Below are 21,498 nucleotides of genomic sequence, written 5' to 3' on the forward strand. Positions count from 1 at the left end.
TTCGTGACCTACGCATTCAGTGACCAGCATGCAGCACAAAGAACAAAATGGGAATACCTCTTCCTCAACATTTGCAGATGCTGTGACCACATCAGATATGACAGCATCTACCCGCTTTTGAATTTCTGCAGAGTGAGAAACATCCAATTGTGTGTATCCAAAAACCAAGTCAAATGATGGCGGTTGAAGACTACATTCAAAAGTAGCATCATCACTTGGGTCGACCTTCCCCTTCCCTTTCCTGTCAACAACAGGTTCCTAATTTCCCACCTGCACGTGAAATTGGAGAATATGACATGTGAAAAAATGTAAATACGGTCAGTGAAGGATGGATTGAACATATTGTTTACCTACCTCAGCAATCTTGTGAACTTCTTCGACAACATGACTTTCTTCACCTCCAACAACAGCAGGTTCCATATCTCCAAACTCTTTAACAGGACTACTTTTCCTATCGTTGAAAAGCCTTAAAATCTCATCCATAGTACTTGATATCATTGCAGTCACAGACTCGGACAAGAATTGCATATTCGTCCTAATTTCCGTCATGTCACATTTTATCTGTTCTTGCATCTTCATGATTTCATTAATCTTTTTTGTCTGATCACTCCGTTCCGTCCCATGATATTGTGGTTCATTTGGTGAATGTTGGGGGGCCAAAGGGCCTTCAGTAGCATTGGGCGTTTCCTGATGTGATGTCACCTCACATCGTCGTGGAGGATCCACGAAATCATCGTCGTCATCTGCAACATGAGCAGGTCCAACGCCAATGTCCATTACCAAAGGCACAGATTCTCCACTCATGCTAGCAGGGTTAGCAGACTTTCGCTTCCTGTTTTTCCTTCGATAGCTGCCACAGGAAAACTCCAGTTGATTTATTTTGTTATATTGCACCCCATCCATATATGGCATCGCCATTTCCGCTTCACTTGGTACCAGGTCACAGATCTGCATCTGCATTCCAGTAGGGATTAGAAAACAATAATGTTTACATATATTCAACTATCAGACAAAAATAATTGCTGGACCATTACATTAGGCTTCTTGAAGCAATCAGGCTCCTCCAACTTAGAAGCAGATGGTTGCTCGTTTGCAAACCAGTTTTTGATTCGGGGGTGCGTTGTTGATATCTTCGTGACAATAACTTCATCTAGACCAGGGAAGGTTTCGTAGATCCATGCTTGAAAGGCTACCAACATACCTCGTAGCCTGTAGTGTGTTGTTCGACGACTCAACCCATCTTTCAAAGAACTCAAAGTAACATCGAACAGTAACTTTCCCCACGAAAAACTATTCAGTGCAGGGAAGTCTTCAACGAGTGTGAACAAATAGTGATCAACAACTTTCTTATAATCTCTAGGAAACAAATAGGCAGTAATAAAATAGAGGATACCAATCAGTGCAACATCATGATCAGGGAGGGCTTCGACAAGATCTAAGTCCGGCATTTGGCAGGCAGATATAAATGTGGACTTCACATCTTCATGTGTTACACTACCTACCTGAGAAAAGTATTTTGTCTACAATTGTGACGGTCTACTTTCAAAAATACTGATGTCACTATTGCCGGAACATCTCAATCCCATGACCAGACAAAACTCAGCTATAGAAAATCTTACATATCGCCCGGCAACTAAAAACCACAGTTCTTCAGGATTGGGTTGATATACCTGCCTCAATAGGAAAAAGTGAATTAGCAGTGGTTGTACCACAATTTCATCGCATTCGAGGAAATGTGCGAAGCAAGTTCTCCTCATGATTTGCTTCTGATGGTTGCTTAAGTTAGTTTGTATACTTTTCAAGACACCCTTGGTCACTGATGTTGTAATCTTGCCTAGGAACCACTGTTCCTCTGGAATGATAAATAGCCAGGCCTACACGAAGTTTTTAGAATGACGTAATGTTAAACAAATGTAGTGAAAGCACAAACACATAGATATGCATGCACCTGTACAGTTAGCCTGAAACAAATTGTTTTGTACAGGTCACATATGTATGCAACAGTGCACTTAGACCACAAAAACATATTCATAATTCGATATCATGGTCACATAAAACTATTCAATAACTATGTTATCAATCAGGTCACATGCATGCACTATGTCATCCATTAAAGGCACAAATTCATAATTGTCTCGGTCACAGATTCACATATTGGTCACAGATTCACACACAAACGTAGTCAAATCACACAGTCAGCCTAGAAAACTGATTATTTTGAAAGGGTCACATATATATGTAACGGTGTACTCACGCCACAAAACATATTCACAGTGTCGTAAGACAATAGTAACATAGTCGCCGGCATGCGTAATAATATGAATTCAAGCCTCGCATGCACAACCACCTTAGTGACCGACGGATATCATGGTCACACGCCATAAGTCTGTTAAAAAACGTAGTCACAATTTGGAACTCATGGTCACATAAAACTCTTCAACAATTACGTTAACAATCAGTTCAGTACATGCATAATGTCATCCATTGATTAAGGCCACAAATTCATATTTGTCTCGGTCACAGATTGACATATTCATCACATGAACCTTCATTGTTGATGATGGTCATGTTCATCGACGGGGTAAACAAAACACATTTTACCACACATGTTGTTCACACACAATGAGGTGACGAAATTTTAATCCTACGATTACAACTGATTAAGTTTACAGATGTCAAATTAATGTTCAATAGCGCTAAACCCATGATTCAACCAACATGTGAGCCACTAAAATCAGAACGCATACACCAGATATTTAAAAAACCTTGTTTGATCGCACTTTTCTCGCGGACACCGAAACGACGTGCTTCTTAGGTGAGGTTCTTTTGGGGCTTTGCTCAGTTTTCCTCTTTTTTGTCCGTTTTGACATGTCTTCGACATTAGTAACCCGTTTTGCGCCCTTCGATTCCTCCATTTCACTTCGCTTGTTGATCCCAAGCAAAAAAATTGGGCGAAAACTACTTGAACAGGTTATATACTACTGCAAATGAAGCTGATAACACAGTTGCAAAATGGATAACGAGAGACTTCGAAATTACCGGATGTGAAATCAAACGTACGATCGAGCGGATTCGTGGGGCAAAAGTTTTGGGTAGTTTGGAATCGTGCAGAAGATATTGAGAGAGAGAGAAGAATTGGTATATTATGGAAGTTAGCTTAATGGATATCCTAATTGCGATAATTAAGGCACCAGTTTATTTATTAATATTTTAATAGCATAATATAAACCAGAAACGTGCATATAAATATTTCCAACCTGGCTTGTGAACTCAGATCTTCTGTTACCTAGAAATATGTAATTTCCACTACTACAATACCCGACCCGACAGTGATTGCACATGGGGCAGTCGGCGATGACAATTAATAATTTTTTTTTTTCATTCACAGAAAATAATTCCAAAAATTGTAATTTTAGTTTCTTGAGAGTTTTAGCCCTTGTTTGGGCTCCATTAAAATTAAATTTAAGAAAACTATATTTTGGAATAGTATTTCTTAAGAATGTGTGGCAAAAAAAAAAGGCAAAAAAGGAAAATTTTGAATTTATATGTAATATTATTTTACTAAAGAATGTGTGGTTGAAAATAAGAGAGAAAAATGAATTTTGAATAAAACAGAGCCCAATCAAGGTCTTAGAGAAATTAAAAATAGGGAACTTAACATAACTCCTAGTTTTGAAAATCACATTTCATAAATAACAAACTTATTAAAATATTTCAAAAATCAGGTGGTAAATAAATTTATTAAATATTAAAATATAATATAATATACATTAATTATTTTCCACCCATTCTACCTCACCCACCCCATCATCTGACCCCACTACACCACCTTCCCTCCACTTCTCTACCAAAGGATCATCGGCTCTGGCGATTGCTCTGACGGTCGCTCCGGCGGCAATTCCGATGATCACTCCGGCGATTCCAAAAATTAAAACCGTTTTCTCTCTCCATAGAAGCTCTCCCTCTCCCTCTCCCTCTCCCTCTCCGTCTCCCTCTCTATACACATTTTCAAACACAACTTTACAGATGGTGGTGATGGTGAAGTGATGCTATGTTTAAAAAATAGATCTCTATAGTGCAGAGATAATGCATTGGAGGTAATGAAGTTGCACTGTAGTTAATCTATTTGGTGGTGGTGAGGTGTTGGCAATGTTTTGAGTACTATGTGATGGCAATAGTGTTATATTGTAGTTGAAGAGTTTTGTGATTAATTGTGTTATATATAACCAGATATATAGTTTATAACCATACCTGTGTTATCTATGACTAACTGTGACTAAACCGTCTGCGACCAAGTCAGTGTGTCGCTGACATGTGTTGTCCATGACTAATTGTGATCAACTTTGTATTCAGTGTGACTATCTATGACCAATTCAATATTTACTATGGCGGTATGTGATCAAATCATAATCGATCACGGTTAATGCAGAATTAGTCACAACTTCCACAATAAACACATACTTGACCTCAAAGAGTCACCATAAACAAATCTTCACACACCGTAGCCCAGTACCATAATCCACCATCAGGTTCTACCATGTTCACCTCCAACTTTACTACTTTCACCGAGCTTTGTTATTTGTGACTAATTGTGATCAATTTTGTCTTCAGTGTGACTATCTATAACCATATCTATCTAATTTGTGACTATATGTAACAAAGTCACATACAGTCACAATTATTATAGATTTGGTCACAGACAGTCACATTGAAGATAGACTTGGTCATACTCGATTTTCATCCTCACTACCACTGCTCCCAACAACGTCAATCAAATGCGCACCACCATCACTTTTAACAAATCCTAACCACCACCACTGGTATCATCGTACCACTACCACTTTGTGAAAGATCGAACAATAGGTATGACACATACAACCTTAGATATATCACCACCAGCGAGGTACTACTTATGCTACTGGGTTGATTGCAACTGTCTGTGACTCACGAACTTGGGTTGATTGCACAATGGCGCCCATCGATTCTGTCGAATTATGTACAACAATCCCCAATTAGTTCTACAGAATTAAGGTATTTAAAGAGAGTAGGAAGATCAATAGAGAGAGGAGATTGATACAGCAACCCCCAATTGATTTTGCGCCCGATCGATCATTCTATGTGTCATGATTACCCAAATAATTGGTCACAATTGGTCAACATATCACCCCCACTTCAACCCACCGCCATTCTACCAAAATCGATACCACCCGAACATCGCCATCACCTCATTACCACCACCGGCAAACTTGTACTCATATGTTGTTGCCAACCTACCCTACCGGCACCAGCACCACCACTACTTGCATCGAAGTCACATCATTTTCGACTGGGTACCAACTTATTTTTCACTTAGTGACCATCTCGAATGGTAAATTAACATAAATAATTGATAGATTTGATTCCAACGAATCAATGATAACAAACCCACAAGATGTCAACTGCAGTAGCTTGTCCATGGGAACTGGAAACCCACCTCCACCACTCTTCCTCAACAAAAACCCCAACGGATCTGTTACCCTCTCCTCTTCGACTCTGCTTAGATTAGGCTCCAAATTACTGCCTTACTCCATCATTTGTAACAGAAGATATCAAAACAAATATTTTCTGTTCACCCTATGATAAAACATTGAAAAATAGATGAAAACAGCAAAACAGTTGTATAAATGGAAATATTTAGGACGAATTTCAACGAGGTAAAAGTAGATTTTAGATGAGAAATGAATGGATAAGTGTTTGGTCTACCGCGCGCAGTGGTTGTCGCTGCGTGCATCTGCTTTCTCCGATAGTTATGTTATGCCCTAGGGGTTAGGTGGGGGCAGGTATAGTGGTAGTAGAAACTAGAGATAGAGAAAAGGAAAAGTGATGAGAGAGAGAGAGAGAGAGAGACAAGAGTGGCTAGTAGAGAGAGAGAAAGTGTGTGGGGGCTAAGTCTGGAATTAACTGGGGTGAAGGTGGTGTGGGATTATTATGCAAATTAAGGTTTAAATAAATTTGTATTAATTACAATTAAAAATTTTATTTACCACCTGAAAGCTGAAGTTTGAACCTAACCCTTTTATTTATGAAGACTAATATTTAATTACAGGGTTTTAGGTAATTTTCCCTTAAAAATATTTTTCTTTCCTAACTACCAAGAACCAACTTTCAACCAAAACTTTTTAACAAAAAAAGTCGTATGAAAACTATGATTCGTGCTCAAGGTCAGATCGCTTGAGTTTTACCATGTTCGATTTTTTTACCAACAAAACTTACCTTGTCAATAAAAAACGAGTCTTGACTCAATTATAAATTCTAACCAGAGTGAAATATGCTTAAACCTTGCCACAAAAAAAATAAAAATATATATTCACCCCTGGTTGTGGTTACCATAATGCGAAATATTTTGTCCGAATATTAAAGGTATTTAAAATGAAAAAATTGAGAAAAATCAAATATTAACCATATATGGACGGTCCGCAAAGTTACTCAATCACATTAAAGTCTGATGTCAATCATGTAATTAAAACTTGACTGTCATCCGCCCCTCATGAGGTGAATGAGTTGGTGGAGTAGGTGAGTCGAATACCTTTGGTCACGAGTTCGATTCCCCTTACCAATACTTTTTCGATTGAATCTATCACACAGGACTTGCCTAATACGGTTTATCTAATTGGCATGATTTGCAGGCTATTGCGTCAATCCGAGAGTTTACTCAGTGCGCACCCGAAGGGTAAAGGCTGCAGGTTCCCCCGTCGTAAAAATAAAAAAATAAAAAGTGGCCGTCGTCCAGTGTAATTAACCCCCACACAGTACACATCAAATGAATAGTAAAAATTCACTTCAACCAAATTAAACATGCCACTGCCCACGTCAAATTACGAATTACACACCTAGATCACCAGTAGTAGAGTATTTCAACAATATACAAAGGCTCTCTATATATATGGATTAGGTCTAGATATCATCTTTATTACCAGTTAATTTTCTATTTTTCTATCATTTCATTCTAAATAATGAGCAGAGCATGTTAATCATGCGTAAGTGGACTGTATTTCAATAAGGAAGATAAGGTCAATCTATAGTCTTTTTCTACAATGCAATTATTATTACATAGAGAAGTTGGAGATTGACAGAGACCCATAGATATTAAACATAAAATATCATTTTTTTTTTTTTATTATTATTTTCCATGACGAACACCATAATCAATTTTTTTTTAATTTCTTACAACATATTGGATTTTAATGGCGTGGCTTATAATGACAAATTTTTTTTGCCACAAGTTGGTAGTTAGTTCTTATATTTTATCATAGTTGATAAATCACGATTGTTTGACGCCTTTTCTAGTGGGCAATTAACCTGACAATCTTTCCAAATATTGTTGGTATATTCATAAAGCGAAAGTTGTTCAACTACAAACAACTTAATCTGATTATAAATAAAATTTGGTATATATTAATAATTATTAATTTTTGCGTGTGGGAAACAATTTAACCACTTTGTTGGGCCATCCTTACTAAGAATATCTTGTAAAAACTACATATTTTTCTCTTGTATTAGGTCTCCAATCCCTTTAGAGGTGTAATCTTTTTATCTACAAGTGGACTTCGATTTTGTCTTGTGACGCACTACACTTTTATTGACAAAGGTGGGATACACGAATGAAATAATTGACTATCACATACACCTTTTCTCCTTCTGAAAATTACATAACATCAAAAAAATACAATTCCTCTTTCTCTCCGATTCATCATCTATATTCATTACCGATCCATAAGAAAACTGAACATTCCTATTTTTCTTAGACTCTATTGGATAGTTCGATGGAGTATATAATTGTGGCATAAGTAATCTAATCTCGAACTCTAACAATATCAACAAGCATTTCGTCATCCTATTGAATAATAGGGATTTATCGTCTCAAACACGTACTTTAGCGGATTAATGCTTAAGATTATTTCGTGTCATTGACATCACTTGAAATTCTACCGGGAAATATTAAAAGAACAAACCTTATGGGAAGTTCATAAAAAAGCGATGAAAGAAGTCAAGCAGTTGGCAAAGAAGGAGTCGTTAACAGGGTGAGTTGTAAAAGAAAAATCAATAATATTTTAAGTTTTTTCTTCTTTAATTTAGTCTATGTTTGATGGTTATTATTGTATAAAAAGATGTTCTGAATAGTGATTTCTTACATAACGTGTGCTTAAAAAGTAGAAAAAAATTTAGATTTAAGTACAAAATATTTTATCGTGTGAATACATAATTGAAAATGAGTATGATAAATAAGTTATTTTGTTTTAAAGGGAGTCACATGAGGGTTATTTATTCAATGGAAATTGGTCTAATTTTCTAAACATATTACGAAGTGTTGAATTCCACAAATATTATACGAACACTTCACAATTTTTATGGACTTTTCTGAGTAAGAAAAAATTAACTAAATAATTGCATAATTTTTCATATATTAATTAACTATAATCATTAAACAATAATTACAGAATTGTAATTTTGCTTTTGTATGACCTCAATTTCATCTATTTGCAGTTTTTATTCATATGCAAAATTTACAATTCTTCATCTTCATATCATATACTCACACTACAACTCTGAGAAATTTGATACTTAACTGCATTTCCGATCCATATTCCGGTGTTCTGGTTGTTTCCGAGAGATATATACGCCGGACAGCTGACGTGGAGGTGGTATCGGCCGGTGACGAACGAACCAACTTTCCATTTCACACGGCTATCAATCTTGAACACGACCGGTATGACACCATTGCTCTGGTCCTGGCTCAGGGCCAAGCCATTGAACGGCGCCACCGGCACGTTATCTCCATAGACAAAAGGGGACCATAGGTTCACGTCCTTGTGGCCCTGGTACACTGGTGGGATGGATGTGAAATAAGTGATTTGCTGGTGGTGATATGTGGCGTAGACATCCATTTTGTCGTAGTAAATGCCAATTTTGTCGTTGGGGTTCCGGGAATAGATGGTCACCTGTATGCTGGTGGAGATGATGTTCGGGGTGGCGGTCGACACAGTGAGGTTGAAGACGGTGGCGTCTTGGAGGACGAAACGGGGGCTTTTGGGCTCGAGAATGGCGAACACGAGGAGGATGATCACTAGGATGATGAAGATGAAGATGAGAATCGCGGAGAACCACCGCCAGAGGAGCTTTCGCCTCTTGCTCTTGTGGTGGCTACACTTTTCTGACATGATTCCGGCAGGAGGGCCGAGGCGCCAGCGCCGGTAAAGGGTGGAGCTTTTGTTGAGGGGCTGGGGGAGCTTTTCTTCTAAGATAAAATGGAGAGTATATGGTGTAGGCTTAAATAAATAAATAATATGTCCAACGCTCTCTGACTTGAGAATTTCCTTTAGCACACTGCAAATTATAAAAATTGTACAAGCAGTCCCGAACTTATTTCACAATAGCAATTTAACTATCAACCTTTAAAAGGAGGCAAGTTGATCCCCGAACAACAGTTATTGCAGTGTAAAAGTTGTCACGTGATACTTTGAAACCATATATCATTTCAAATCTATAGGTGTCAAACTTAGGTTTTTAAATTCGGCATGCGAGGGTCACAACAATGGACTTTGCTATTTGTACATCCGGGGTTGATGCCTCGGATGACACTCCCCTCACAAGAGGGGGGCCCGTAATTATTTTATTATGTATGGACCCCCCTCTCTTGTGAGGAGAGTATCATCCGAGGTGTCAACTCCGGATGTACAAATAACTTTATTGCACGACAATTTAACAAAAATATGAGCGATTCTTCATTGAAATTGATTATGAAATTATAATAAAAGATCAGTGATTAACTTGCAATAGGATCAATAAGTTGAATACCGATTGTGCAATATTTCCACATATTTAATCCCTCATGTGAGAAAAATAGCTGAAATTGCATAATTTCTTAATCAATAAGACAATAATATGTTACTACTATGTTCCATAAAGACGGGTTTGATTTCCTTTTTGCCTGTCCCGAATTATACACCAATTTCCCTATTAAGTGTGTGTTTGAGTCAAATTATTTTTTAAGAATGTATTTTGAAATAGTAGATTGATGGCGAATGTGTGATTAAAAAATAAGGAAAAATTTTGAATTTACATGTAATATTATTTTATTAAAAAATATGTGATTGAAATGATATTAAATCACTGTTTAATAATATATTTTTTCAAAATAATGCGGCTCAAATAGAGCCTAAAAATTTAGATATTTTTATAATTTTTAATATGCCCATATTTAAATTTATATTTTCAATTATAGTAATCTTAACCTGTGTAAAATAGAAACAAGTCTATATTTATGGGAGGAAGATGTTATAATTTTAACTGAAATAAAAAATAATTTATTTCAAATATAAATATTTTATGATGAAGTAAGGTTTACGATATATAATTTTCAGTTGGCAGACTTGAGAAGCTAATTTTTAGTGATAATTCAAGTGATATCTAAGAAAATGATGGGTGTGGATCACAGTTTTTTGACTACTAATATACTGTGCAAAAAATTATATATATTATATTATAGGGAGATGCCTCACATACAGGGGACAATTATAAAGGTCGGTCAAGGCAGACACAAGGGCAAGGCCCACTCAATTTTTTTCTTTTTTAATGTAGGTCGATGGGAACGACCTGCAACTACAGTGAGAGGGCCTGTAAACTTCTTGTAGTATAGTATCCTGTACGCAGGGCATTGTTCTATATTATGAGGGTGTTTGGTAGATATTTTTATGTAAAAATGTATTTTTGAATAGTAAATTGATTGAAAATGTGTGGTTGAAGAATAAGTAAAATTTTTTGATTTACGTGTAATATTATTTTAATAAAGAATGTGTGGTTGAAAAGAAAAGAGAAAAAAATGTATTTTCAAAAAAAATGGGTACCAAACAGGCTCTATATTATTGTCAATAAACTATATTATTTTTAACTCATCTATTGTTGCATGGCACCATCAACGACAATTACCATTTATTTGCTGGCATTACCAAACGTAATTATTAGATTTTTGAAAGCTATAACGTCTAGATGTTCCATTTTGTTCAAAAAATATTCGATAAAATGGAAAAAAAAATATTTTTTATACAAATGGCTTTCCTTCCGCTTGGGCTTTTCTAATTTATCATCCTTTTTTTAATTTATGATGATCTGAGCTAATGAACCCAGACCGTTGCCTTGGAGTAGATAGGGGCCCACTTATATAGATATTCACCACTTCACCAAGTCCCCAAAAGGGCTTCTGACAAGAGAACTGATTCTTTTGTTACTGTGCCTAAAATTGTCCCTACAAAATCATCCTTGTAGTTTGGGAAACCTATGACCTCCAATTAATTAATTTGGGAAAAAACAAAAAACAATCTTTTTTTGTGAATGATTACGTTTTCTCGAAATAAAGAGAGAGTTATTTTTGGATTACGTAACCATGTACACAATGGACATTCTTATGTACTCCAAGAAAACCTAGAAAAAAATTACAATTAAACTACTTTATTAGAATTTTTTTGACATAATGATTGATATCCTCTCACAACGCGTGAGTCAAGTATGAATAAAAAAGTTCAAAAAAGAAGTGAACTCCCTCCCATTGTGAGTGTTGGTAAACCATTTTGTCAAACTTATGGTCACCATAGCATTGTTGAAGAAATTAAGCCTCCATAGGAACTTCATTTTTCAAAATTTTAGGTTCCGTCAAAATTAATTTTAATAGAAAAATATATTTTGAATTGTGATTTTTTAAATAACGTGTGATTAAAACGTACGAAAAAATTTTAAATTTACATATAATATATTTTTTTTATGAAAAAAATGTATGATTGAGAAAAAAAAAAGAGAGAGAGAAATGCATCTTGAAGTAAAATGGAGCCCGAACATAGGCAAATTTTCTATAAATTCATTTTCAATCACTTTATTCTTCTAATACAATAATTTTATACGTAAAAAAAACTTTCTTCATATTTTTTTAACTTTACATTCTTTATAAAATCACTATTAAAAAATCTATTTTTCAAAAAGAAAAATAGGACTAAAAAATACGCTAACTAAAGCTCGTTAATTCTGCAATTGAACGATAAGCACCCTTTTTGTTGGGTTAGTTAACAGAAAAGGTGAAAGGAAACATGCGATGATAAATTATTGCAACCAAAAGTATGAAGTTGAAAGTGGGGCGAAAAGAAGACATGGAAAATGAAAGAAAATGAAACATACCAATAGGGATCCTAAATTTCATATTCTAGTAGAATAATGCAAAGACAAAAGTCATTTTCTTCCTTTCATCATTTGCAAATAATGTGCTTTTTTTTTCTTTTTTTTTTTTTCCGTGTTTGCAATATTATTATTCTATAAATTGTTACGTCCACGACACATCTTTTATGTCATGATGGACACGAGGGTATAAGCCTAAAACATACTACTTAGAAAATCTATATTTTATGTACTCCTCGACTCCCACTCCTTCTTGTGCTCCATATCTCTAAAGGGTCTAATGTACTCTTCTCGATACCACTAGACAACAAAGTTAGGATCCGAAAGAGGACTTTAACCCTCATTACGTTCTAGTAAGAAGGATAAAAACACCCTCCCAGTAAGTGTCTATACACATTTCATGTCATATTAAAAAAGAGAATTGAATATTCAAAGCTTGCTTGTCAATGAATGATTAATTACTGTAATTTGGATAGTCATATAAAGCCATCAATCCAAATTTTCTGCTCACATTTTACATGCTAATAGTGAATCAGAAAGAGAACAAGACAAATTATTGCTTAAAAACTAAGGCAAACACTCCAAAAAAAGGGAGGGGAAGCAGTTCAATACAGCTTTCTCTTTGCTGTAATTCTAGGATTTCTCCTACATTAAAACCTCTGCAGGTTATTGACAACACCTATGAGGAGATGTTTGTCGCCACAAGAGGTCTCATCATGGTACATCGGCGCATTTACATACTTAAAGCCAGAGAACATAGGTACAAGAAAGTTTGGATTGAGCTATGGTGAAAACTTAAATTTTGCAGCCGTGAAGCCTCAAAGACTACATCAACTCAAAGAAAGTCTCGGAGGAATGAGTTCGAGTGAAGAGATTATATGAAAATTTGTATGACAAGAAATGATGACGACTAAGCAGCCATGATGACAGCGAAAATGTAATGATGGATAGATCAAATTCAAAAAACATAATATCCAAGTATCCTATGATTTTCGGGCTTTATACTTTTGCCGTTGCCTAGCTAGGTCTTGGCGTTGGACCTGCAAAAATAGAATGACATATATAGGATAGGTAAATTATGTTGGGAAATTTTCATCAACGGGGTTTGGAGAAGAAGAAATATATAAAAATAATGAAGAAGATGAAAATAAGAAAAAGAATCATAATGAATATGAAGGCTCAATTACGACATTATATCGTTGTCCTCAAACGATATTTGCCTCATCTCAAATACAAATTTGGTGCTTAAAGGGTATTGTGACAAACGGTTTGAAAGATTGACCAAACCTTGTAAAGAATCAACTTAAGCACTTGTATGAATTCTCCAAAACTTCAAGAGCACAAAGGGAATATTGAATATGAATAAAAAAGATTTTTATTTCTTCTTTCTGGAATCAAGATTATGATCACAAATGTAATCAAGTGTTTTCTTATGATTTCAATATTGATTTCACATCTTTATATTGATTATCCATGGCCTATTTATAGGCCTCGATCAATGTCCACGAATTGGTGCCAAAATCGTATTGAAAAGTTGCACATCCCAAAAGGCACCATAATTCAAACCAAAATAACCTCCAACGGTCACTAAAGAACTATCATGCAACCGCATGGTGTATTCCCATGCGATCGCATGGTTTATACAAAACTCGGCCTCCATGTTTCGATTAGCGACCATGTGACCGCATGGCTCCGCATAGGCAAAAGTATTGGCTCCCATCTCCTCTTTCTTTCCAAACTCGTGTTTATTGATTTATTGAACAACATTTTCCATCAATTCCGCACTTGTTCAAAATTCAATAAACTCTCATATTCAAAGTATACAATACTCATGCATAAGGATTAAATATCTTTCGATTTGAATCTAACCAAAGTGTAATCCAAACAAAGTAAAATCAGAATCAAAGGTAGCTTGAAGTTTTGAACCAATTATTCCATGTGACAATACCAATAAGGACACACACACGAGCATTACATGTTCTCAAGTTCCTCAATCTCGCTTAGCGCTAATATGACATTACGCTCATCCTTTTCAACAAATTTTTAAGTGAGAGATTCCAACTCTCTATTGAAGCTGCACCACCTCGGAGTTCGTTAGATGAAGTTCTTCCAATATCTTTGTTACTTTTAGAGATACTTATCTTCTAGCACTAAACTTCATTAAAAGCTTTTAAGCTTAACCCTCACTTTAGTAACAACCAGCGTTATTCAATAAAGATTGGTTATCGGGGATATTAATAATGCTATAACTATCCACGTATCGAATAATTTGTTGTTACCCTTTGAACTTGTAGATTACCTTTTGAGTAATAACAGGTAGGGTTGCTACCATTGGTAGACCTTTTTAGGTTAGGAGTTTTAACCCCATCCAATTCAAAGTATGCGTTACTAAATCTTTATTTAAAGACTTAGTTAAAGAATCCGCTAAATTTCTATGGAAATTATCCCATCTTTGATAATTTTCTAGTGAAGTCCCGTCTAAGACTTATATGTCTTGACTTCCATTACATGCGACTAAGTATTTTATTAAATGTAGCTAACCAATGATCAATTCATTTAATAGATATAACTTGTCACCACCAATAAATCTTTTTATGAAGCTACATGATTCTCAGTAGCTTTGATTAAAGCTTTGTAGAATTCCAAACATGATTGAAGGACTTTTGTTAAATCATTTACACTAAGTCAATCACTTTTACTAGTGGATTTTATGACTTCTCAGAGCTCTAAAGAAGAATTCTGTTACATTGCAACATCCTTCCGTAGATACGTGGATATTCACTCCTCATTATTGAAATATTACAACGATCTTCAATATTACGAATATTCTCTAAATATTCCAATTGTTTTGGAAATGTCATAATCGACTTTCGCCCATTTCATCCACTTTAAACTTAGTGTGTATTAACCTTACAATTGTATAAGGATTTTCTACATTTCTCCTTCATAGATATCTTTCTATGATTAGATAATTGTGACTCTTATATTCAATTACTCCCACAATTCCTCAATTACGAATTCACATGCCATCTTGTATTATTATATCCACAAGTCTTGAACCTCTCATATAAGATCACAAGCATCAATGTTAACCCCACATTTGGGATTATTTTTGAATTGAGAGTTTATTAACTCATTCATAGTTCAATTCACTTATCACTTGGATAATATCCGTGAAAGTTTAGATATTTCGGATAGTAGTCATTAGATCACTATGTACTTCAAACCAATTGTCTTTAATTTTGATCGCACACAATTTGATCAAAGTCATCTCATAGACCGATAATGCTTTTCATACACCAACTCAACTATTTTCACGATTGAAATCAAATTCAATCAATTAAGAAGGTTAAGTATCTTAATTTACAAGAATTATTACTTCTTCAAACATAAGCAATTTATCATTTTCGTGACATTCATAAGAGAGCATCATATCAAATTATAAGGTACATGTTCACCTTATTCACAATTGGACAAAATAACATTTTGGCATACCCATATGCAAACACAATTTTGCATAAATTATCTCACTTAGTTTCATAAAATTATTTGAGACTATCATCCAGGGGCGGACCCAGCCGTTTTGGGTTGTGGGGTCAAAAATTTGAGTTGTGCTACAGTGCCCACATGAATGACTGCAGGGTTGGCACAACATATTCATGGGACCTCGTCGGGCATGTGAGGGCACGGTCACTTGAGAGGTTGTCCTCGCGGATTGTGCTTAACTCCAAAAATTAATGTGTAATTTTTTAAAACAATATAATATTTATAAAAATAAGTTAATATGCATTTTGACATCTTGAAAGTGTCTTATAATTCTATCATTATCAATATTGTTAAATGAATTTTGCTACATGTATAGTTTTGTTTACCATGTCATTTATGGATGTTGAGCTAACGACGAGTAAATCAAATTGGATGTAGAAAGTAAATGAAATTTAAGTTTAACGAAAAAATAATTTGAAAGTAATTCAAATACATTTAATCCGTAATGATTTTAGAATTTTTGACATCATTTTTAATGTAAATTTTCCTAATAAAATGATGTAAATTATATTGGAAAATTTATCGTGAAAAAATAATAAACGTTAATGAAATAATTGTTTTTTTTAAAAGACGAGTTAAACGTTTCTTTTAATACGTACGTTTGACGCATATTTAACTATTTTCGATATCTATTTGGACCATTCGATATGATGACGATGTAGTTTTCATAACGAACTTCTAGATAATGCAAGCGATTTGTAGATTTGGATGGTATACGATCATTAGTAAATTTTAAAAGTTAGTACATTATCGAAATTTTTGAAATACTAATTTGGAACGGCCTACTTTGATACATCGTAACTTTTACTATGGTTGATCATTTCGTACATCAATGAGCGCTTAGAAATGATATTAAGAATGCAATATTTCAATTTCATTTTGTATGTATTAAAGCGGGTCGAAAACGGGTTAAAACAACCATTTTCTGAAGGGGAAAAAAAACCAAAATTTTGTCCCTTGTGGGTCCACCCCTGCTATCATCATGAATCAAAGATAGTATAATTTCCAATCAAATATTAAAATTTAACCAGCTGATTTACCATGTCATTTTTCATATTCCAATAAGAGGAATAGTTCATGAAGCCAAATAATTGGCGTTCTCCCAACGTTTATGCATGTATAATGGTTAGGAGTGAATTTTCTCCTTTTTATTCATTTGTTGACTCGTATTTGTCTCAACTATAACCAATTCATCACACTCATATTTCAAACAATTATACATTCATTCTCATGTCGTGGACAAATAATTGAAGTGAAAAATCTCCTGATTTCCTTCCAAATAGGAATTAATTAAAATTAAACCATTGGTCATCATTTCTATATTCTTAACTTCCAGAAATGTTAGTCAAACAAGGAAAATATATAAAATCAAAAGATAACTTATCTTTAACTATTTTCCTTTAAAATTCAAGTAAATGAATAGGCATGAACGCAACTGCGTTGTGAAAAGTTACACTTTCAAATACAATGCACATATTACAATGCACAAATATGTATGCATCGGTTCATTAATATCAAAATGTATTATGAATTTCAAAACTAATTATCATATCAACTTTGACTCCAAACATCGTCATCATATGAACTGGAAAGGTGCCAGGAAATAAACTGCAAGCAATTAAAATTGTGGACATTCTGAATGCACACACATGATGGGAACGAAAATGCATTCCAGAAGTTACTCATAACTTTGTTGCAATACTATTTACCGATAATACAACTTTGAATTAAGGTAGTTTTAACACAATGATTGGCATATGAGTCTAAAATTTAGAACAAATATACTAAGTAGAATTCCAGATTTGTTTGTCCATAAAGCAATATGAAAATCACTATCGATTTTGTGCATTTAATAACCACAAATTCATCATAAAATTTTTGGAATATAATACCGATGTTGTGCACACATTATATCCACAAGAATGTACCTCTTATGTTCACGAAATTGACTCATAGTTTTGACTTACCAAACAAGATTTAATCCTTTTCATTCTTCAATGGAAACATTTCTTTCCAATATGTTCCATATTTTTTTTTGCAGAATTTCGTCCCAACGAACAATCAAGCAAGATTTGGATTTCATCAACTTGTTCTTCTCCAAAGTGATTTCGTTCTCCACCGCTTAATATCGCTTGAGATTGGTAGGAAATTTTCATCACATGGGTTTGGAGAAGAAGCAATATATAAAAATAATCAAGAAGATGAAAATAAGAAGAAAATCATAATGAATATGATGGTTCAAACACAACATTATATCGTTATCCTCAAACGATATTTGCCCCCTCTCGAATACAAATTTGGTGCTTAAAGGGTCTCATGGTAAACGGTTTGAATGATTGATGAAGCCTTGTCAAGAATCAATATTTAAGCACTTGCATGAATTCTCCAAAACTTAAGAGCACAAAGAGAATATTGAATATGAATGAAGAAGACTTTGATCTCTTCTTTGTGGAATGAAGATTATGATCACAAATGTAATCAAGTGTTTCCTTATGATTTCAATATTGATTTCAACATATTTACATTGATTATCCATGGCTTATTTATAGGCCTCAATCAATGTCTACGAATTGGTGCCAAACCATGCTGAAAAGTTGCAAGAAACGTCCCAAAAGGAGCCATAATTCAAACCAAAATGACCTCCAATGATCACTATAAAACTACCATGCGACCGCATGGTGTAATCCCATGCGATCACATGGTTTATACAAAACCCGGCCTCCATGTTTCGGTTAGTGGCCATGCGATTGCTTGGCCTATTAGCCTATGCAAGCATAGGCCAAAGTATTGGCTCCCATCTCCTCTTTCTTTCCACTCGTGTTTATTGATTTATTGAACAACATTTTCCATCAAAATATATTTGCAACGAAGACCAGACATTTTTGGACAGGTTAATGGACATATATTTGACATTAATATGTTCTTTGATCGCATTCAATCATGTTCAAGATACAAAACTACCTTGAAAGCATTAAGGGAAGTAAAGAAGAATGGACTTGAGAACCTAACGGTTATAAATCCAATTCATGCCACATCTTGAATACCAATATATCATCACACTTACCGGGCTATTACGAAAAAAGTAGGCATTTTTTGGGAAAATCTTCTGTCCATTTTCCTTCTCCAGTTGGTGAAAAGCTAACTTGCAAATTTTTGCAGTTGACTTTCAAACTTGCCTTTTTCCAAAGAGAATTAGACTTATACTCAGCCTTCAAAGACAGTCTCAAGCTGAAACATACGATTCCAGTGCTTCGCTCCTGAACAATACTTGGGAACACCCCGTTGTGCAACTTTTCTTGATTCGTTGGATCTGTTGCCACACCGAAACTCATACCAAGTGTCTGTCTTGTCTCTACTTGAAAAGACTGCAAAGGAGAGATTGCCAACAAATCCTCTTCATGGAAGAATGAAGATACAACCTGCAGAAACTGAACCTTGAAAGCCTCATTTTGATTCGTGACAGTAATATTGGCATCCCAGCTGGCTACTAAGGACGAGTTAGTCACGTTAAAATTCGGCACGGTCAATGATACAAGATGGAAATCTGGGTCCTCTGTACCAAACAGGAGGAAAATGACTATGCTCAACATGCACATCCCAAGTGTTAAAAAAATCAACAAGGAGATCATTGCACGACCAACCGAAGTAGTCCTACTTGGTTCGGGTACCAACGGCGCATAGGTTTGCTGATAATAGTATCCATCAAATGATTGGGGATAATGATTTGGATTGATAGAATTTGCATAATCTTTATGATGATGATATGCAAGATCTGGTTTAGGGTATCCATAAGGGGGAGGGTACCTATTCATTCGGGGGTACCCCATTACAATCTTTGATTGATCATCTGATGGAGGTGCCATAGTTCCCATCCTCCTCTTCCTGCAATTCCAATATTGAAGTTACAGAAATCAAGATGAATCTATCACGATAATTAAAACCTGATATAATTCACCGATCCTGTTCTATATTGGATTGAAGGAAAAAGGATAAAGACGAGGCTGTAGGCAAAGAAGTGCAAATGAAAAATGAGGGAATTGAATTAAACACTTGGTGTGCAAGAACTGAGAGGTCAACCATTTTTCAGTGGCCTGCTCTAATCTTAGGATAAATTGAGAGGTGGACAGTGAAACAATGGATGAATAATCTGCAGAAAAACATCCCTTTGTACGGACAGCTGCATTGCTTCTCCTATAATTCAGGTGGGATATGCATTACGTGTTCTTGGAAAGTATCAATGGGGATTATATGTGTGGATTGGCGGTTGGGTGATTTTTTACGGGGCAACTTACAAATATATCCTAAAAATAGATGTCTTTTGAAACATTATATATGAAAAGTATTTTGATAATAAAAAATACTATGTAACTTTAGTGTCACTTTTGTAAGTCTTACTTTCTTAATAAAAATGATATACAATGTCACTTTTATTAAAAAAATGATGTTTGTCATTCAAAAAAATGATCAAAAAAGTAACAAACACTAAAAAAAACTCAAAAATTCAAAAATTCAAAAATAATGACATAAATGGAAAAAAAAAAAAAAAAAGAGTGACACAAATTAAAAAAAAAGTGACAGAAAATAAAAATAAAAAAAGCGAGAAACACTTAAAAAGTCAAAAAATTCAAAAAAAAAAAAAAGTGACAAAATAATATGTTGGTGATTTTCTCGTTGAATAAATCATATCTATTTTATTCTGTTAAGACTTTTGGTAGATATTTAGAAATAGCAATAGTTTTCAGTCTAATTGTTTGATCGAAGGTAAGATAGAGGTAAAATTATTCAATTTCAAACATCAAAAGCATTCATGATGACAAACCAATCAAACTAAACCAAATTTATCGTTTACAATGCAACCTTTATGGGCCTCTATGATTTTTCTTACAATTACATAAGATTTGAAATGAGAATTAAAATAATGATGATAATAATAATAAATAAATAAATGAAAATAGACAATGACACTTTTCAAAGTCAAGTGTGACTTTTTTTAATATATATCATTTTTACTAAAAAGTGATGTTTGTCATTCAAAAAAGTGACAGAAATTTGAAAAAGAGACAAATCAACAATTAAAACGTTGGAATTGGCTTAAAGTTAATAATAATAATAATAATAATAATAATAATAATAATAATAATAATAATAATAATAATAATAATAAAAAAGTGACACGACAACCGCCTTTCCCATCCACTCACCATCAAGCATCTTTAAGTCTATCACCGACAAAACATCAAGCATATTTAAATCAATTCACTGCCACCGTCACGTACCAACTCAAATTGAGGGAGGGCGATTGACTAGTTAATCAATACTATATCAAAGGAGTTGATATTCATTCAACAGAAGTTGCATCTACTCGAACGTAAGAATTGCAAAACCACCAACAAACTTATTTCTATTCTTATGCTTCCTCGAGCTATTTTATTAAAATTGTCACTTTTTTTAATTAAAAAGTGAGACACAATATCACTTTTTTATTAAATGTGTGTCATCTTTATTAAAAAATGATGTTTGTCAGATAGAAATTTCAAGAAAGTGATAAAAAAATAAAAAAGAGATACACTAAAAAATGTGACAAAAATTAAATAAAGTGAATATCTTTATCAAAAAATGATGTTTGTCAATCAAAAAAGTGGTAGAAATTTCAAGAAAGTGAAAAAAAAAAAAAAAAAAAAAAAAAAGGAAAAAAAAAAAAAAAAAAAAAAAAAAAAAAAAAAAAAAAAAAAAAAAAAAAAAAAAAAAGAAAGA

General features: G+C 34.2%; 3 protein-coding genes across 3 annotated transcripts; all 3 read right to left on the reverse strand.

The window, feature by feature from the left end:
* LOC111373162 lies at positions 1-4,539 on the reverse strand. Its single transcript, XM_022995648.1, has 7 exons — positions 4,480-4,539; positions 3,795-4,049; positions 1,949-2,008; positions 1,620-1,874; positions 1,035-1,502; positions 355-954; positions 1-270 (listed from the first exon to the last, which is right to left on the reverse strand). The coding sequence occupies exons 1-7, from the start codon at positions 4,537-4,539 to the stop codon at positions 259-261; spliced, it is 1,710 nt and encodes a 569-aa protein (XP_022851416.1). The 3' UTR covers positions 1-258.
* A 3,902-nt stretch (positions 4,540-8,441) lies between these two features.
* Positions 8,442-9,314, reverse strand: LOC111412660 (NDR1/HIN1-like protein 1). Its single transcript, XM_023043590.1, has one exon. The coding sequence runs from the start codon at positions 9,195-9,197 to the stop codon at positions 8,565-8,567; it is 633 nt and encodes a 210-aa protein (XP_022899358.1). The 5' UTR covers positions 9,198-9,314; the 3' UTR covers positions 8,442-8,564.
* A 9,318-nt stretch (positions 9,315-18,632) lies between these two features.
* LOC111412667 lies at positions 18,633-20,140 on the reverse strand. Its single transcript, XM_023043596.1, has one exon. The coding sequence runs from the start codon at positions 19,614-19,616 to the stop codon at positions 18,816-18,818; it is 801 nt and encodes a 266-aa protein (XP_022899364.1). The 5' UTR covers positions 19,617-20,140; the 3' UTR covers positions 18,633-18,815.
* Between the last annotated feature and the right edge of the window lie 1,358 nt (positions 20,141-21,498).

Source organism: Olea europaea, chromosome 2, assembly GCF_002742605.1.
Source record: "Olea europaea var. sylvestris chromosome 2, O_europaea_v1, whole genome shotgun sequence".
Lineage (NCBI taxonomy): Eukaryota > Viridiplantae > Streptophyta > Magnoliopsida > Lamiales > Oleaceae > Olea > Olea europaea.

Excerpts from the sequence above, each read along its gene's own strand:
- LOC111373162 (XM_022995648.1), bottom strand. The coding sequence starts at position 4,539 with ATGGTAGAACCTGATGGTGGATTATGGTACTGGGCTACGGTGTGTGAA. Across the intron at positions 1,503-1,619 it reads TTTTAGTTGCCGGGCGATAT|GTAGGTAGTGTAACACATGA; the intron begins GTAAGATTTTCT and ends TACTTTTCTCAG. Across the intron at positions 955-1,034 it reads ATTGCTTCAAGAAGCCTAAT|ATGCAGATCTGTGACCTGGT; the intron begins GTAATGGTCCAG and ends ACTGGAATGCAG.
- LOC111412660 (XM_023043590.1), bottom strand. The coding sequence starts at position 9,197 with ATGTCAGAAAAGTGTAGCCACCACAAGAGCAAGAGGCGAAAGCTCCTC.
- LOC111412667 (XM_023043596.1), bottom strand. The coding sequence starts at position 19,616 with ATGGGAACTATGGCACCTCCATCAGATGATCAATCAAAGATTGTAATG.